This window comes from Trachinotus anak, unplaced genomic scaffold (assembly GCF_046630095.1).
Source record: "Trachinotus anak isolate AG129_WGS33_773 ecotype Australia unplaced genomic scaffold, CSIRO_AGI_Tana_v1 ptg000008l, whole genome shotgun sequence".
In the NCBI taxonomy this organism is placed as follows: Eukaryota; Metazoa; Chordata; class Actinopteri; order Carangiformes; family Carangidae; genus Trachinotus; species Trachinotus anak.
Genome location: NW_027273859.1, coordinates 6,281,033 through 6,299,010, shown reverse-complemented (window position 1 = coordinate 6,299,010; position 17,978 = coordinate 6,281,033). Strand labels below are relative to the sequence as shown.

The following is a 17,978-nucleotide window of genomic DNA, read 5'->3' as shown; positions in this document are numbered from 1 at the left end:
CTGCTCATTGATAAATTTCTCCAATCCACTTGTAGACTATAACTGGTTTGGATTTACTTTACATTACATTATTTTTACATTACATTATGCAACCCTTGTTACCTTCCATCCATGTGGGATTCCATGACTAGATAAGGCCTTGATAACTACCGTACAACACACTGTGATCTCTGGGAGATGTTTGCCTGTGATGACGGATGATGTGAGGATGTCTGCAGCGAGGTTCAGACATTTATTCCAATTAGAACGGCGGTGGAGCTGCTGGGAGGCTGTCTGGCTTGTAGGCAGGTGAATTATCAACAGGGAAGGCCAGTTGTCAGATGCCAGTATATGCACAGCACCTCGGGCAAGAGTGGCCACTTATGTTTTTCAGCAGGGCTGGCTGTAGTCAGCCCACAGCAGCATTATCACGACACCACCTCTCCTAACACCCATGTGTCAGACTGTAAACACATCGCTCAGTCCTCTGAAAAAAAAAAACACCACAACTCTTTTTTAGTTTCATGAGTTAACATCCAGCCCTGACTCTCACATGTATTGCTCTGAATAATTCAATAGTAGTGATTTTCAGCTAAGGTGGGCATTTTGAGGAGAAATCCTTCCTTCCTTTGGTGTTTTTTTCCCCAGTGGAAGCCGATCAGAATTCTTGGCCAGGTTCACAAACAGTGGAGCCGGAAGCCCATCACACTGGCACATCTGGTTGCTGGACAAAGCGTGTCCCTGCTCCCTGGGAGGATATCAGAGCTTCTCCTTTAAATCCTCCTCATTCTCTGCTTCTGCTTATTTCTGTGCCACTGGATTCACCTGTTTTCCAAGGCTTACTACTGCCACCTGGTGGTTCAGATGCACCCATCCTCGGGTTAATTACATCTCTGGGGGTGTCAGTGCTTAGAAGAGAAACCCTTTTATGTAAAACTTAATGTTTCATGTTACAAAAAATTGAGAAGTAAGATCTGCTGATTATTTAAATTAAGAGAAATTATATCACATGTCCATTCAGAACCCCACTGTGTAATGTTGTGAATTAGTCAAGACCAAGGAGCAAAGCTGTCTCGTAGTAACTGAGTGAATGATAGAAAAAAAGAAAAGCCTTCCCCTCCCTCGACTGATGCTGTGCAGGTGACCTGGTCTCCTCCAGCGTGCTCTTGCTGGGCAGCTCCCAGGTGGGAATCTGTAGGTCTGCATGAATGCCAAGCAGGATGCTGCCAATAGCAAGCGCTCACTCAGCCTACACTAGAGGTTAAAGGTTGAATTTATAAAAGGCACTCACAACGTCCCTCTGCCTCCCCTCCAGTGGTCCAACTACATCCGAGCCACGGTGCGTAAGGAGAAAGGTCTTCCCATCCTGGTGGAGCTGCTGCGCTCTGACTCTGACAAGGTGGTCCGAGCTGTGGCCATCGCCCTGCGCAACCTGTCCATCGACCGCCGCAACAAGGACCTGATCGGTACAGACCATTAACAATCAATACTACACACACATCAGACCCCACACTGACGTTCTTATTGTTTTTGCACTGCAACAACAATAACTGTTAAATGGCTTCTGAAAGGATAGGCTCAAACTTTCAGTTCTGTCTCAACACAACACTCCCATACTCATATATGCACTGAAAGAGTCATTGGCTGTAATTATCCCTCCTGTCGATTCTGGCTTTGAAGAGATCTCTTCCTAATCCCATTACAAGAAATAGAAAACAAAATCTGCAACTGTTGGTCTGTGCAACAATTCACTTTTCAGTTCAGCCAAAGCTAATATGAGGCTTCAGCAGTCTGAGCCAAATCAAGTGGGTATCTTCCAAAGTTAGCGAGTCTTTAGTACCAGATATCCACTGATAAGTCTCATATTAGTTTCACTTCCATTTCAGTTTGCATTTTTACAAGAAAGGAGGATCGTACCTTATCTTCCCCATGTGTTACACTGGAGTTGTGTTAGGAAAGGATCCATCACAGTGTGGGCAGGAGGAAAAATTTGATTGTCTCGCTGTTGTTTTTAAAAGTGGACATATGAGCATATAAGTTTTAAGACGGACTTGAAAAAACCTGAACCTGTCCTTTAAATACTTTTTTTGTTTTTATTATATTTCAGTTTCCTACACACCAGTCTTACAAGTGCACATACTGTGTCACTTGGTCGATAAAATGTAAGGTTTAGAATAGTTTTTAGTTTTTTTTGTATTAATACTACATAATTAAATCCTTTTAAGGTCTGAACTTTTACAGTCCTGTTGATAGAGCTGCATTTAAACAAGTCATTTAAATTTGTATGTGGGTGTGTAATGTGTAATGTGTACCTTTTTAAAACATTTTTTGCCAGACAGCAGCTGATAAAATCTTCCCTCTGTGTGTGACAACATTAACTGTTTCTAGTCAAAATAGTTTTGTCTCAAAAATCAAGGTGAATTAACATTAGATACAATTTAAATGATCCCAGTTCATTGAAAGCCTTCATTCAGTACTCCACTACTTGCATTTTCATAAATATACCTAATCTGATCTAATTAGAAAAATTAAACCTTATTATCCCAGCACTATCACCTGCTTAACCTTAAAAAAATATTGACCTTATAGGAAGCTATGCCATGCGGGACTTGGTGAGCAACCTGCCCAGCGGTCAGCAGCGTCCAGCTAAGAACCTGGAGGAGGACACTGTGGTCGCCATCCTCAACACCATCCACGAGATCGTCACCGACAGCTCTGAAAACGCTCGTTCCCTCATCCAGGCGCAGGCCATCGAGAAGCTGGTCGCCATCAACAGGACCAGGTAAGACTTACGAGGATTTTATGTTTTAATTTGGCAACTTTCTTCTCATGGATGAACCCAAATGGCACATTCACAATTATCCATTCAACTCTGGCAGAACTGTTTGCGTATTTATCACAAAATACACTGCTGAAATGTTATAATTTACTCAAAGACTCTCACTCACACTCATGTACTATCTGCTGGTCAAACAGTTTGTATTGTTCACAGTGAACCAAAGAGAAACTCTATGTTCATATTTGTGTTAACCATACCAGAAGTGAGAGTATACAGCAGAGACCTTTACGTATGCAGTACAGATAATAACGGTGTGACCTTGAATGCAGTTTGCATCATGAGCCTTTATATTCTTGCAGGATAATGTAATGTTACTCTAATAGCCCAAGCTTGGCTACCACAATACTATACTCTAATAAGCCTGAGCCCACACACACCATCGCCCACCACATATTAATTAACAGGCTTTTAGAACTGCAGGGCATTATTATACGGGGGTGCCTCTGAAGCTGCTGCTTATACAAGTAAAGAAGCTGTTCCTCTAAGTTCTCCTGAACAACCTGATAACGCAAACTAACAGATTTTAGTTCTGATATTTCAAGAAGTGTCTTATATCATCATAATGTCGGCTCTTCCAAAGTGAAGTGTGTCTGCACAACCCCACACTATTAATTTAAGATGAACAGCACTTTTCAAAGGCTCGTCCTCGTGTGGTGAAGTATTGATCATACAGTCACTCTAAGCAGCATGAATATCCGTCGGTCATTCACAGACCAAATAGCTGTGATTCCTCTGACCCCTCTGAGATTAGCTTCCTTTGAAGTGAGCCCCCACCCACAAGTAATTAATACTGGTGGCTCAGAGGTGGCTAATGAAGGGAAACGTGCACTCATCTGGCTATGAATTAAAAACTAGACCCTGGAGCCACTCAGGGGACCTGAAGTCTTTGAATAAAGAGATTGATTGCAGCAGTGGCAGCGTGCTAATGTCACACACCCAGCCATCAGTGTTTTGGGGATTATATGATGGGGTTTTTGATTTTAATTGCTCTTGTTATTTCTTAATTTATTTTGTCCTTCTTGTGATTCTTTCAGCCAATCAGCTCGCGAAACAAAGGCAGCGTCCCACGTTCTGCAGACAGTGTGGAGTTATAAGGAGCTAAGAAACGCTTTGACCAAGGACGGCTGGAACAAGAGCCACTTCCAGGTACAGAACTGTGCACCTGTAATGTCAGGTTCTTCAAATATATTATTTAAACATTTAGAGAAAAACTACTTTTCCAGTAATGATGACAGTATTCAAATGACAAAAAATGTTATTAGTATCATTGGGTAAAATAATTGAGATAAATCTGCAGTGACAATTTTTTTTAAATACAGCATGTGTCTGAAACAAGCCGGAGACAGTTGAAGACAGAGACAGATGAACTTTTACTTTTACTTTTTCTTTTACTGTAGAATGGTAAAAATCACTATTGTTTAAATCCTAACCTGCCCATATACAAATGTAATATACTGTATGTACATATATGAAATATATGGAAGTATAACATAAAAACATAGCCTATATGTAAAGTAACATCAGTATATATATGTATATCAAGAAATTGGAACAATTTCATATATTGACATATGCAGTATTTCCAGCCCATACAAATATGTATGATTCTGTATGTATCTTTATATTGTAGACATATGTTATGTTGATATTATATACAGTAAGGTCCAAAAGATTAACATGTTTCAAATAAATAAGTAATAAGTTAAAAAAAAAACATATAAAGATATATAATTTGTATATGTATGTAGTTTCAATAAACTTGCATATATAAATTAAATGTATATATTGTTGACATATATGGTGTTATACCATATAAAAATTCATCATATATATTTTTAATATATGTACATGTACAATTTGTACAATGGGTATTTCATATATATTATAAACTTCTGTCTTCATATATCCAGAGGGTGTATATATGTGATAATAATATATCCCCTAACAGGTGACATGTATGGCAACATCACTATTGATACCAGGACATATATGTCATATATAAGAGAGAGAATTAATTCTCTTGGTTCTACATGTACTGTACCTGTTTGAGCTGTATTATGTTAACATGCTGCTTGCTCTGTCACTTCTCTCAGCCCACAGTGACAGCCACCCCTAAAGCAACGAAGAATGGCAAGCCAGGCTATGACGACACCACTCTACCCCTGATGGAAAAGAACCAAGGTGTGTGTGTGTGTGTGTGTGTGTGTGTGTGTGTGTGTGTGTTTAGGTCTGTTGCTGTTTTTGCCTGTTTAGAGGATAAATGGTTGGGATGAGGTAGAAAATACCTCAGAGACCCTCAGTAAAATGAGGAACAATGAAATGCTGTTATTTATTTCACTATAGAAAAAATGTGTAAGACATGGTAACCATGGTAATACTGAGAGTCCAATGACTACTTTAAAGGATAAGACTGGTGATTTTTGTGATTTAAAAAATTCCCATAAAAAAAGCACAACTAAAAAAGTCTTAGTTTAGATTTATAAAAAACATGAACATTAAATGTATTGTTTTTATATTTCATATTCCGTAATTTCCCTGAAGTAGCTGCACCATAGATTTTTAGTAAACGGTGCATTTTTCTTGGAACTATTCTCAATTGTGGATGAATACATACAATACATTGGTGCTCTAATTCAGCAGCAATATGGTGTATGTGGAACTGATTTTAAATAAAATACAGTGCCCATGTTCACTGCAATAATGGAAGATGTCACCCAGTGCAACAGTGTGGCTCGTTTTTGGACAGCAATGGAGATAAATGAAATATGGCTACATACAGTACTTGATGGTGTGATTGATACGTCGCTGGCTTTGGTCATTTCACTGCATTTATGAACAAGTGAAAAAATATATAATGTAACCAGACTTATCCTTTAAGAAGCCCTGCAAATACATGTTAACACATGACATAAACTAACTGTAATGTTGACCTGACATGGAGTACCCCACCTGTGCAGTCCTTAAAACAGGTTTAAACAAAACACTAACAAATACTGGTGAACAGCATCTGGCTCAGTGTGTGTCCACTTGCTGAGAACGTGTATTTTTTTTTTTCATGTCTATATTTAAGCACCATGCTTGCCACATTTTTACTCTCATCCTGTGTGGGGAAGCTGTGGTGTGTTATATGTTGCAGTAATACCATTCATTATTAAAGAGTTAAAAACAAAGCACATTAAATGGGAAATGGAGCTTTGAACATCATTCAGCTGTTGTTGAACCAAAACCTGACACCCTCAAAAAAGTTTGTCTGAAGGGAAATTTAATTTAATAAGGTCAGGGACAATGAATATTCCTTCACTCTTAAATAAGTGTGTGTAACTGTGTGCAATCAAAAAACTGGGGTAGAGGTTTTCTATAACAGCAGCAGAATGTGTGGGGGAGGGAGGGGAATTTGTGCAGTACATTGGCCCAACAACAAACATCTTTTTGACAGAGGAGTCAATAGTATAGCAGCAGGTTACTGTCCTGATTTTTTGGCTATATGGCCCCCCCCTTTTTTTTTTTTTTTTTTTTTTTTTTTTTGCATCCATACACGCACATGACTTGTGGCACTCATGCCTGCCCACTCTCAGTTTGCTTTATTCAGTCACTGGCCGAGAACCATTACCCTGAAAAGCAGAGCATTTTGGCACAATGACTCAGTTTGTGTGTGTGTGCCGCTTTTATACAAATGGCATATGAATGCTTTTCAGGCACCAGGAAATGTGGCAGTGGTGATATGATACCTATGGATGAGCTGGGTCCAGGTAAGAGAGAGACTGCATGATCGTCCTTAGCCAAAGAAGAACTAGCTCTCCTCTAATCTGTCTGCAGTGTCCCACAGTGTCGTCTGTGATTTGACATCTCTTCTGCTACTAAGCATTGCCAAGATTTGTTTTTTTTTTAATTTGAAAATTGAAACCACTGAACATCCTGAACTCGGTACGATGGCTTTGGACCGAGCTTCAGACATGACACCCTTTGATGCTGTATGCAAGACCCCTCTCTTGACAAGATGTTTGTACAAAGCTGGGCCTTGATTAGAAGCTCAACACCAAAAGATGTGGGTGGTTCTCCACTTACTGCATAATAAATACACGCTCATTATGTCTTAGTCCAGATTTCCTCAGCTGTACTCAAATGATCCTGATGTTGTTAAAAATGTAGAACTGCAACTCTGACAATTTAATTTATAATTGTTTGAGTTTCGGTTTTTCACCCTCTCACTCAGAGTCACCCTCTTAGTATCATGTTGGTTTACCTCCAAGCCTCTGGGCCCGTATTTATCCAGCGTCTAAAAATCCCTCCTAGGAACTGTGCTAAAAGTCAAACTAGCATTTGATCTCATATTGATCTTTCAGATCAGAAAAATGATTTGTATGATGTCATGCAGTATGGAGAAATACACTGTGGTAGGATGCATTGCTCTGCCATCAGTAGTTTTAATGAATATATGAATGAATAAGCAGATAGATTTGTATGATTGCTCTTCAAAACGAGTCGAGAAAAAGTGACTGTATCGGATTTTATCGGTTACTGTTGCAAAATTAAATTTTTCTATTGTATAACACTCAAGGTTAAAATTGTCAATATTTGCCTGATGTCTGTTCATAACCTCATGTCTCCCGCCTCTGCATAAACACCGTATTCTGAAAAGACTGTAATATGAGTCATTTTGTTGGTTAAGAATTATATATTCTTTAACTCATAATCTAACCAGTAGGCCCAAACACAGTATGGGAGAGGTTTTTCTGGTTAAGGCAGATTTCCTTCTCTGTCATGCTTGATGAATAGTGGCCCTGAGCTGAAATGTGTGAGTGCTCATTTTTAAAGACAGTTCTGAGGACAGCGTCAAATACCACATGCAAGTACTGAATTAGTTTGTTTTAGAGGTACTGTGGTGGTAAACAATATGAGTGCCATAAAGTTTAGATACAGCAAACACAAACTAAGAATGTGGAGCCATCTTTAGTCTACTTTTCTGTGTCCAACCACACTTCTGCCACTGTGGTGAATCCTCCAGTGCAGGAAACCTCCCTAACCCATTTAACACACGTTTCAACACTATGAGTTACTTGTCAAGGTTTTTTTGGTTGGAGAGGAGTTAGCTGACCGTTGTTCTCTGACCTCATTAGATGGTTACTCCACCATTGACCAGAGGGACAAGGACTGCAAATACAAGACAGGCGACGGCTCAGTGGACCTGACAGAACGGGAGCCATTGAAGGTACAGACAGACCTCCTCTGATCTCCTGGGGGATCGGGGGATAGAGGAGGAAATAATGATGCCTCACTGAACTATTATCATGCTCTCTCCCTCTGTCTCTTTCTCTTTCCCTCTCTCCTCACGTTTTCTGCGGTGGTCCTCATTAGAGGCTCTTAATTCTATTGATTCTTTAAATAGGCTGGAAGTTGTCATTCTCTGTTAATGTTGCCCGCTGCAGCTCAGTGCTGTGGAGAGCGTCAGATCTGCAAGCCACCAGTTAATTGAGTGTAAGCTTTTGGTGTCTGCAAAGTAATTAATCTGAGACTGATTAAAAGAACCCGCCAACAAGCACTCCTCGTGGAGACGACCCTTGCCTTGGCAATGAACAGACTGCTGCATTATCAGGTGGTTGCCTGCTGATTATACAGCCATTACACACAACAGCCACAGTTTGTTTATTGTCGGGCTGATTGGCAATCCACTGTCAATGAGGAGTCACGGTTCAGAGGATGTCTGACATGTGTCGGATGACTCTCAAGTACTTATTGTAGTTTGTATTTGATCTACTTTAGTGCTAGATTAATGGGATTTGCCCTGTGGGATTGTAAAATAACTACAATGAAGAGCCCATTAAAGTTAGTTTGGCAAATGTTTCTTTAGGTGAACGGTTATATAAAGCAAATGCTCCTCCATGCAGGTTAAAACTAATGCTTAAAAACCTTTCCAAAGCAAAGTCGGTGTTTGGCATTTTATCAGGTAATTCATGTTTCTTTATGGATCTGGTACAGTTTGTTATAGTTTAAGATGATTATAATAATAGTGTTACAGTTTTGATTAAAATACATAAAGCAAAAAAATGTAAAATTCAGTATCTTATAGTGAGCTTTATGTAACTTTTCCTGAGCAGTGTCCACTGTGTCTGCAAGAGGGCTAAGGTACAGTAATGTCAATTACAAAGCTATATCTACCTGACCAGTGTCCATGTTTTGCTAGCATTAGCTAACATTAGCTACAACATGCCACTGGTCATAATAGACCAAGTAAGGACATAGCAGCTTAGCAGCAAAGGTGCTTTTTATTGTTACAGATTAAGCCTCTCATTTGTAAGAGGAACACTTTGATTTAGTTTTTAAAAAGTCTTTAACATTTAAAGTTGTTTCATAAGTTTTATGGGTGACTTTTCGCATTGGTGGCATTAGTGTGGTAGAAAATATCTGAGAGAGGAGACGCTGAGACTTGAGCTTATATATTGTATATTGCTGAAAGCTTTCTCTCAATGTAAACTAAAATTAAAAATGAATATTGTTGTCATTACAACAGCAGTCTATTGTATGAGCCACATTTGAACCTTGTCCTCTCCCAATCAAATCAACTGACTGTTGCAGTTCAAAATTTCTTTTCCTCTTAAAATTGTATTTATATTAAAGGTTCTGCTGCAGTGATTTGTTCTGATTATAAGAGGAGCTTAACACCAGGCTGAAAAGCATTGTTTCACTGCCCTCCCTGGTTGAAAGTTTAGGTTTAGTTTCACCTCTGACTTTGTCAGAAAAGCCCTCTTTTGTAGCTGAACCATTGGAGGTCTGGATAAACAAGACTTTCATCTGGTGTGAAGTTGCTATTTGTGGTTTTTATCTGCACAATTTTCTTTCCACACATTTTATACATATATTTATACATAATATAATGAAAGGGAATCGTCAGAGTTTTGTGAAAGAGGATTTTATTCTGAAGTGTTCGTTTGTTTGTCTGGTGGATGCTTGTGATGTTATTATAGCATCCTCTCATTTAATGAAACATGATTGATGACACAACTTAAACATCTTCATTTATGTGGTTTCAGTGTCACATGAGGTTTTACAGCTGTTGAAGATGCTTCTGTAGCTGCAAATTACAACAGCACAAAGTAGCAGCTTTAGTACTTGAATCTACTTTACTTTTTATTTCACTCTTCATCATGTTTAGCTTAACTACTGAACCAGTTAGAAATTAAGTTAAACTGTCACTTCTTGAATGGGCAGATACATTTACCAGCTCTGAAGCCACAGACAGGAGTACAGCATAGTCGTGTTTGTCTTCAGAGTGTAGAGACCTACGAGTGTTACTCCAAAGCTGTCTTCTAAGTCTGCCGTCTGTACTTCCCAGAGGTGTTCTGCCCGCTTTGAATGCAACTTGGCTGTGAAACTGCTCTCTCCCTCTTACATTTGCATGTTTGGGTATGACGTTTGTAATCACTCTGACTTCTTTCCAAGCTTTCCTTAAGGCAGGGAACTAACACTGGCTTCTCTGATCCTGGATGCATGTGTATGTGTGCGTGCGTGTATTTCTGAAATGTATTGACCTCTTTTTGTTTTGCTGTGTTTTTTTTTTAACCCGTCCTCCTGTGGCCACAGAATGACACAAATAGGAAACACTATATCAGGAGTAACAGGCCTGCGGTCAGTCTGGTGGACGCTTGTGATGTTAAGCCCCAGCCTGTTGACTCCTGGGTCTAAATGCATGCATGGTAGGTCTGAAAAATAAAAGCACAACAACAAATAACAACCTTCACCTTTTGAGCTGGATTGTAGCATCCTTTCATTCCCTGTTTGCTCATCATTTCCGCCTGTTTTCCTTTCATCCTCACACTGTATCATGTGACCTGCTGTCTCCCTGCACCCACAGCTGGTGAAGTCACCTTGGTCTTTTCATTGACATTTACAAAATTCACTTGCAGTTTGACTGGAAATTATTTTTAAGGTTTAAAGATGTTAGATTTTATGTAGAATTTTGTTGGCACTGTATTTCTTCATAATTACACTCTTATATTGCACACACTTGCTCCAAAACATTTAATTAGACACTGAAAACATCTGAAGTACACTACCAATCACAACCTGACGTTGGTGCTTTAGTGTAACAAAATGTGAGGGTGGATTTTAATTAAAGCATGCCTCATTTGTTATAGTTTAATTGACTGTTTGCTAAAGTCCTCTCTCAAACAGCAGTTGTTCAGACTTTGCACAGTAACTGTAAGTAGGCACAGAAGGCCTCTCCAGATTTAAATTTCTTCACATGCTGAAGCAGTTTGCATGGGGCTGTGGTAAAATCAACACCTTGCATTTAAAAGAGGTTGGTGTCTTTCTCAAGCTTTTCCAAAAAACAAAACCACAAAAGCAAAGGTTTAAGAAATAGACTTAGGTGTGTTTACTTGCCCTAACCTTAGCTGCAATCAATAGCATGTCATGACTTGCACATCCACAGTGTATCATTTCCTCAGTGTGTGGAAGCTGGTCCTGGATGTGACCAGGCTGACATTTGCAGCTCTGATCTGCTTATTGTTGTATTTCAGCAACCTTAGTCAAACCCATCACCCAATCACCAGCATTATGTTCTTCAGTCCTTATCTCAAATCTTGTAACATTAAAAGTGAAAACATTCAGTTTGAAAACACAAACAAGTATGTGGGTAAGCGGCCAATCAGGATATTAGAATGAAATAACAATTCAATCCTTACCTTATCGTACTTACTTTCTTTATTCTGCATGGATCATCAGTTAGTGAGGGTGCTGAATATTTCCTGGTACATTACCTATATTTATCACATCATATATTTTTTGACCCCTTTTATAAGATTCTTGTTTTAAAACTAGGGCTAGGACCAGGTGTAAACATTATAAAAAATTCCACTGGAGAAAGCAGTTTAAACAAGTCACTGAGCTAAAACATTAGCTTAATAAGCTAGCTGCAGCTGATAAACTCTCCTAGCACAAGTTGTCATTTCAGCCAGAAACTGACAGTCGGCAACTGTCGATTTTGTTTCTTAGAAATGAGAAGTCTGCTCTTTTGAGCCAATGTCTACAATCAAAGGCCTGTTGTTCCAAAAATTACTTAAAATTTTGAGTGGCTAACATCCACTTATTGTAATATGTCTATGCAACATAACATACAAACGTGACTTCTCCCCTCTGTAATACACAGAGACAACAGACAGGCTTTGGTGTGTGTTTACAATTCAGCACCACCTGACTGATTGAAATGTGCGCCTAGCTTCACTCACTGCTTCCCCTGAAAGTGGTGGCAAATGATGAAGGGGAATCATTCTTCTGCACTCCAGATGGATCCTCCAGAGACTCAGTTATCCCTTAATGAAAAGCGGTAGGGAGAAAGGAAAAGATACCCACACACACACACGTATCCACACAATCTCTTCAGTGCCATACACACAATTTCCTGGGTCAAAGCAAGATGACTTCAGATAAATAATTCATGTAAGTTAAAATTGTGATGAAGAGCCAACACATAATGCACGCACACACAAATTCATACATTATCAACTCATGCATAATATGCAGAAGACAGAGATGTAACATGAATTCATGTGAGGGTGAGTTAACATGAATTCAATTTACATACAATTTGAAGTCTGAAGTAGTTAATTTAAATACTTTACATTTAAATTCATGGTATAAATTATTACTAAGTGGATTCTTATGTAACGTAGACGTCCACATTTCCAATTAAGTCACACAACAAAAGAAATTCAGCCTCTCTGTGAGGTCGAGAGATTTCTCAAAATGTCTTTTTTTAGTAGCGAATCAAGTGCATTTCAGCTGTTTCAGTTTCGCTGAATAGGGCTTTAACTAAAACCACTAAAATCTAATCATGTTCATGCGCCTCAGCTATAAAAAGTAATTTGTGACATAATTCACAAGGAAGTAAATCTAACTGAGTAATGTCCTCAGACCTGCACACATTTTATTTACAGTGCATTAGTGACTTTTTGCCTTGTGGTTCTTGACTGAATTCCCACTTTTTATTGTACTACTAAAAGACTTTTGCCAGGCTGCCAGATGATCTGGGTGAGCTTCAGTAGTTGTCATTGTTGTACCAGCAGCATCTCTATCTCCTCCTGCCTCCTCCTCACCGCTGTTTTCTTCTTCTCCTATCAGACCTCACTCACTTCCTTATTGTCATCTTCCTGTCTCAGTCACCTTTGTCACTGCCATCTGTTCAGTTCTATCATCTCCATCCATTGCATTATCATAGGAAATACTTCACAGGGTGACTTTAGATAAGTGAGAAGATTTTTTGGTATACACTGTAATTTTACCACTTCAGTAAAAATGAAAAACAGCTACAGCTAAAAGTAAGAATGAACCATCAGGTAAGTCATTTTCACTTCACTTAGCACATGCAGCATCTGTTTTGCTGTCTCTTGCCTCCATTTGCCATCTGGACTGTCATGATTGAAGCATTTGTTGACAGGGATGCAATTTGTCAAGTACTGTTGTAATGCCAAGTCATTGTCTAGCTGTCTTGCATAAGTGGAATTAAACTGGAGTGTTTCAGTCCAAACTCATATCCAGTGATGAGCAAAATGTGACTCCAACTCTGAGAAACTCCATTTTAGTTTTTCTTATCATCAACAAATCCCTTGAAACGACCAAAACCAACAATGACAGTAACAAATATTGTCTGTGTAGCCAAAGCCTAATACAGCTTATCCCTCTGTGCCATAGAGCATGCCAGCTGTGTGGTAATGTGGGGCTGAAACTAGAGTCCCACAAATGTACTATTTTCTACTGTTGTAGTAACATTAGAGAGATTGCAGCTGATAGGGACGTAAAGAGCTGGGACGTTACATGTCAGGTCTCCCCGGCCTCAGCTGCTGAGGTGCCGCTGCACCCTCAGTAACTGTTCTTCCCTTGGCCACATGGGGGCAGCACAATAAGCTGTAAAAACAACACTAACATATTATCACCTCACTTGGTTGATAAGACAAACATGTCAGCAAACAGTTGCCCATCTAAACATTCACCAGACGCAGTGTAACGTTCATTTGAAGTCCTGTTGCAGTGACACTGAAACAAAATGGTGAACTGGGGGCTAGAAAATCAAAACAAAGAGCTAAAAGATGCTTAAATGAACTTGGAGCAGGGGGGAGCCGCAGTGGGGTGCTAATTCTCAGTGGGTCTGTCCATATGAATGACTCCTTTCACATTACACACAGTTGTTTTTCCAGCTTTTAATATACTGCAGCTTTAAAGCTTTACTTAGTCAATAAATGGGCTCTCGCTGTCAAACAGAACTTTCCTTTGGAACTACAATTTGTGAACCACTAAACTACTGTACTGCTATGCACAAATGCAACTACAGCACTGTAGCTGTCAAACAGGGGTGTTTGACAGCAAGATAAAGCAGTGAAAATATTCAAAATAAAGCATACAACTGATATTAGCTTTTTCTGTGGTTTTTGCGGATGACCCTGTCCACAGCAGCACATCAGTCAGATTCTTTAGCGGTGCTCTCAGCAGCTTCTCTAAACTGGGAGCACACTGATCCAAATCTACTGCAGGTAACACACTGACTGTAGATAAGTAGCTCACATAATCCCGCATCAAATAACCCAAACTATCCCTTTACGGGTAGGAAGGTCTTGAATGCTCAGTGTTGACACTTGTTTTTGATGTTGGTCTTTTCATTGAATTTACAGACAATATCAAAAATAGTGAATATTACCAGCCTCATTCTTTAACTCACTATACAGTATGAAGATTATCATTTGTAATTTTTACAGTAAATATGTTGCATTTTGGACTGAAACTCTTCATTTACTCTTATTTCAAACTCAATAGAACAGCTCCACTAATATTTTTTTCTCTTGTCCATGTGCTTCAGGCTTAAAAGTGCGACCCCCCAGCTAGAGGAGGATCTCTCATATCACCACTGCCATTTCACATGGAGCTTATCTTTGGAGTTGGACTTTGTACAGAAAAGAGGATTAAAAAAATTAATTATCACAGCACCGACTACCCAGCAGCAGCCAGCATTCTCATGCTTTTCAGAAAAAAGTTTAAAAGAATAAAAAGTGACTACTCCTACTACTTTCTCATATCTACATTCCCACTGGACATCATGTGAATTTTACAGTGTTAACTATTGTTGAGCTCTACCAGTGACAAGAAACGGACAGAGGCCGGTGCTGTTGAAGGAATGGACATGTGGCGGGTCGAGAAAGTGAAGTGAAGGAAGTGAATGGAAAAGAAACGTGTGCTGGAAGGAAACCTGTGGGAGAAGAAATGGAAAAATGAAGTTTTTAATTTCAGTTTTCATGTCCGATGAAAGATCATATCCCAGATTTTCTGGGTTTTGGAGAATTTTAATTTCAGCTTGTTGTCAAGCTTCGAAATGAACAGGTTTGAATTGGTGTGTTGGAAGGTCACTGAATGTTTGTTTTCAGAATGGTGGGCTGGACACAAGAAAGGAAGTGAAGTGAGAGGAGAGAAACCGAGCCTGAGAGGAGCTGTAGCATAGCGGATAAACATGTACTCCCAGCAGCCTGCTCTCATAGATTCACAATCCATTTGGTTCACTGTGTTTTTTCAAAAAAAAAAAAAAAAAGAAAAAGTGCACTGAGATGCTTTGAAATCAAAAGTGGTTAACAGGTGGTTGATGTCCATTTTATAAAACAAGGAGTCTGCAGGTTGTGGTCTGGAGAAAGGAAAGTGACAAAGTGTGTACATCCGATGGAGTGACAGGTTTTGTTAACACTGCATTCAAAAAGTCAGATAAAATGGAGAGACTTTCTGTTTCATCGTGATCAACATGTATGAGCCAAGTGGCATGTTGACCTTCAGTCACAGAGCCGTGGTTACATGTGTAACCACTTCAGTTGTGTAGCGACATGGTTTTTTGAATTTCCTGGTTGGATTCTCTTTGTCAATGATGTGTATTAAAGAGGATATAAGGCATTTTGTTTATAAATGATTTGTGTTTTTGAAAAGAGAGGCAGAAGATTGTTCTCTTGTTGAAAGGATAGATCTAAAAGCATTTTTATTTTTGTTGGGTTTTATATAAATGTATATTAGGGTCAAAAGAAAGAAAAAAACAGTAAAATGAAGGGAAAAAACAAACAAAAAATGACAGACTTCTTAGTTGTATATTAATATCACATTGTTTGGAAAGCACATCTCATTTGATAAAGACTCACCACGTTTGTAAGCAAGAAATAACAACGTAACTTAAGTGTGTGTCAAATATTGTCGAGTTACGCCGACGATCACCTATTTATATTTTGTATTTGTCAAAAAAAGGTCACAGAAAAAAAAAGTTTATCTGCAGTGTTCTTTCTAAAGATGATGAATACTAATGCTCTGGCAGCCCCTGCATCTTTGAAACAGACAGTACGGAGGGGTCAAGGGGTCAGACAGAGGTGACAACAGATGGCAGTGTTAATACAAGTCCCTTGATTTTTCTTCCCAATGCATTCAGACCAAGTTACCACCAACCTTGAATCCTCCTTCACCAGTGCATCTTAAAGAGAAATATTCAGTCGTGAGCATGAAGAAAATCTGTACAGATGTTTATATTTTATTCTTTCCAAGTGCCAGTTTTTTTGTGGTGTCATTTGGATATTAACTAATTCATTCGTGTGCAGGTAGAGAGTACAGGTGGACGAGTGGATCTGAATATTCAAGTCAAAATAAAAATTTTAAAAAAGTTGTATCACACTGTATAAATTAAAACTTCAAGTTTGGTCATATAGTATATATTTTTACAACGTTATAGGTCGGGCAGTTGAGATTTAGAAAACCAGAGAGATACTGAATCTTATTGCCATTTTTCTCTTGCTTGGTGAGACTGCACTCAGAATCCAGTGGTAATGTGTCCGGTCTCCATTCCAGCCGCCTGTCTCCTGATTCAGCTTGAATGGGAGACAGAAAGAGAGTCCAGTCCAAGTTGGTGTCACTCATGCGTCATCACGGCGAACGGCATGTGCCTGCGTTGAAGTCTGATTTTCCTTTGTGACGTATGTGACTTTATAAAGCTTGCATATTTTACACAGTGTTTACAAAAATGTACGTTGTGGTAAAAATCAATAAACTACAAAAAAACATACTGTATAAAATTTAATTTCAGAGGTTAAAAAAGTTATAAAATACCCAGCATCCCTTTTGTGTGTCCTCAGAAGTGTGTGCTTTCATTGGACAATACTGAACCCTCACAACAAAGACCCATATGACTGTCTATTCCTGACTGCACTATGCAGTACCACAACCAAAGGATCCAGAGGTGTATTTGCATGCATTCATAAAAAGGTTTTTGTTTTTGTGGATGTGCAGAACATTGTACATTTACAAAATAAAAAGCCAAGCAACTGTAAAATAAATGCAGGACACGGACACACATCGAATCAAACAAACCTACCTTTGTAGATATAACTGATTCAAGACCGTCAAAATAAAGTAACTGTACTATTCAGTAGCAGATGTGTTTGTACCTATCATGTGCCTTAACCTTTTCCATGGTAGATAAAGATAAGTGTGTTTTATATAACTTTATTGCTCCCTTTCAACTGTCATCTCTCCATCCCGTCTGTTCACCTCGTCCCTGTTCTCCTCCTGTGTCAATCACCCCTTCCCTTTTTCCTCCACTCTGCTCATTCATTAATTCGTCCTGCACCCCCCCCCCCACCCCCCCCCACACACCCCACCCCACCCCCCGAAATCCAAGTAGTTTAGACTGTTGGTGCGGTTTCTGCCTTGTATTACATTGTATTATAAACTTTTAAAAAGATAGTCATTCAAAAAAATGGTTTTGGTTTCCTAGAGGAGTAAAATTGTTAAGGCTTTCGTAGCGAGCAGAAGCGATGCCGCAGTGACAGAATGTATTACGTTAATTTTACTAATACCCAGAGGCAAATATTACGCTTGTTAAACATAACGGAAAAATACTGGTTTGTAGAGTATAAATTTGGTGTGTTTTCAATAAATCATGCCTGGAAAGAAGCTGTTGCCTGCCCTGTGTCTTATTTTACATTATGTTATTAATTTCCAGTAAGACTCAAGGTCTTCAGTCATGATAGCAGGCCCTAGAGACTACAACGCCCTTTAACCCCAGAATTATAAAGGGCCAGTTCGCCCAAATAATAAAAATGGAATTTTGTTAATGGTGCTCACCGTTAACAGTTTACATCATAGGGTAACTTTTTTT

General features: G+C 39.1%; 1 protein-coding gene across 11 annotated transcripts in view; it reads left to right on the top strand.

The window, feature by feature from the left end:
• Positions 1 to 17,773, top strand: part of arvcfb (ARVCF delta catenin family member b) — a 227,768-nt gene extending 209,995 nt beyond the window's left edge. For 8 of the 11 annotated variants that reach the window (XM_071482095.1, XM_071482101.1, XM_071482096.1 and 5 more), the window contains 8 exons: positions 1,295 to 1,445; positions 2,569 to 2,761; positions 3,853 to 3,964; positions 4,912 to 4,999; positions 6,514 to 6,567; positions 7,936 to 8,027; positions 10,397 to 10,509; positions 14,664 to 17,773. In XM_071482095.1, the coding sequence (XP_071338196.1) occupies positions 1,295 to 1,445; positions 2,569 to 2,761; positions 3,853 to 3,964; positions 4,912 to 4,999; positions 6,514 to 6,567; positions 7,936 to 8,027; positions 10,397 to 10,498 (792 nt within the window). In that variant the 3' untranslated portion in view covers positions 10,499 to 10,509; positions 14,664 to 17,773. The remainder of the gene's footprint in view (positions 1 to 1,294; positions 1,446 to 2,568; positions 2,762 to 3,852; positions 3,965 to 4,911; positions 5,000 to 6,513; positions 6,568 to 7,935; positions 8,028 to 10,396; positions 10,510 to 14,663) is intronic. The other 3 variants (XM_071482105.1, XM_071482104.1, XM_071482107.1) reach the window with 3 other exon arrangements.
• The last annotated feature ends 205 nt before the right edge of the window (positions 17,774 to 17,978 follow it).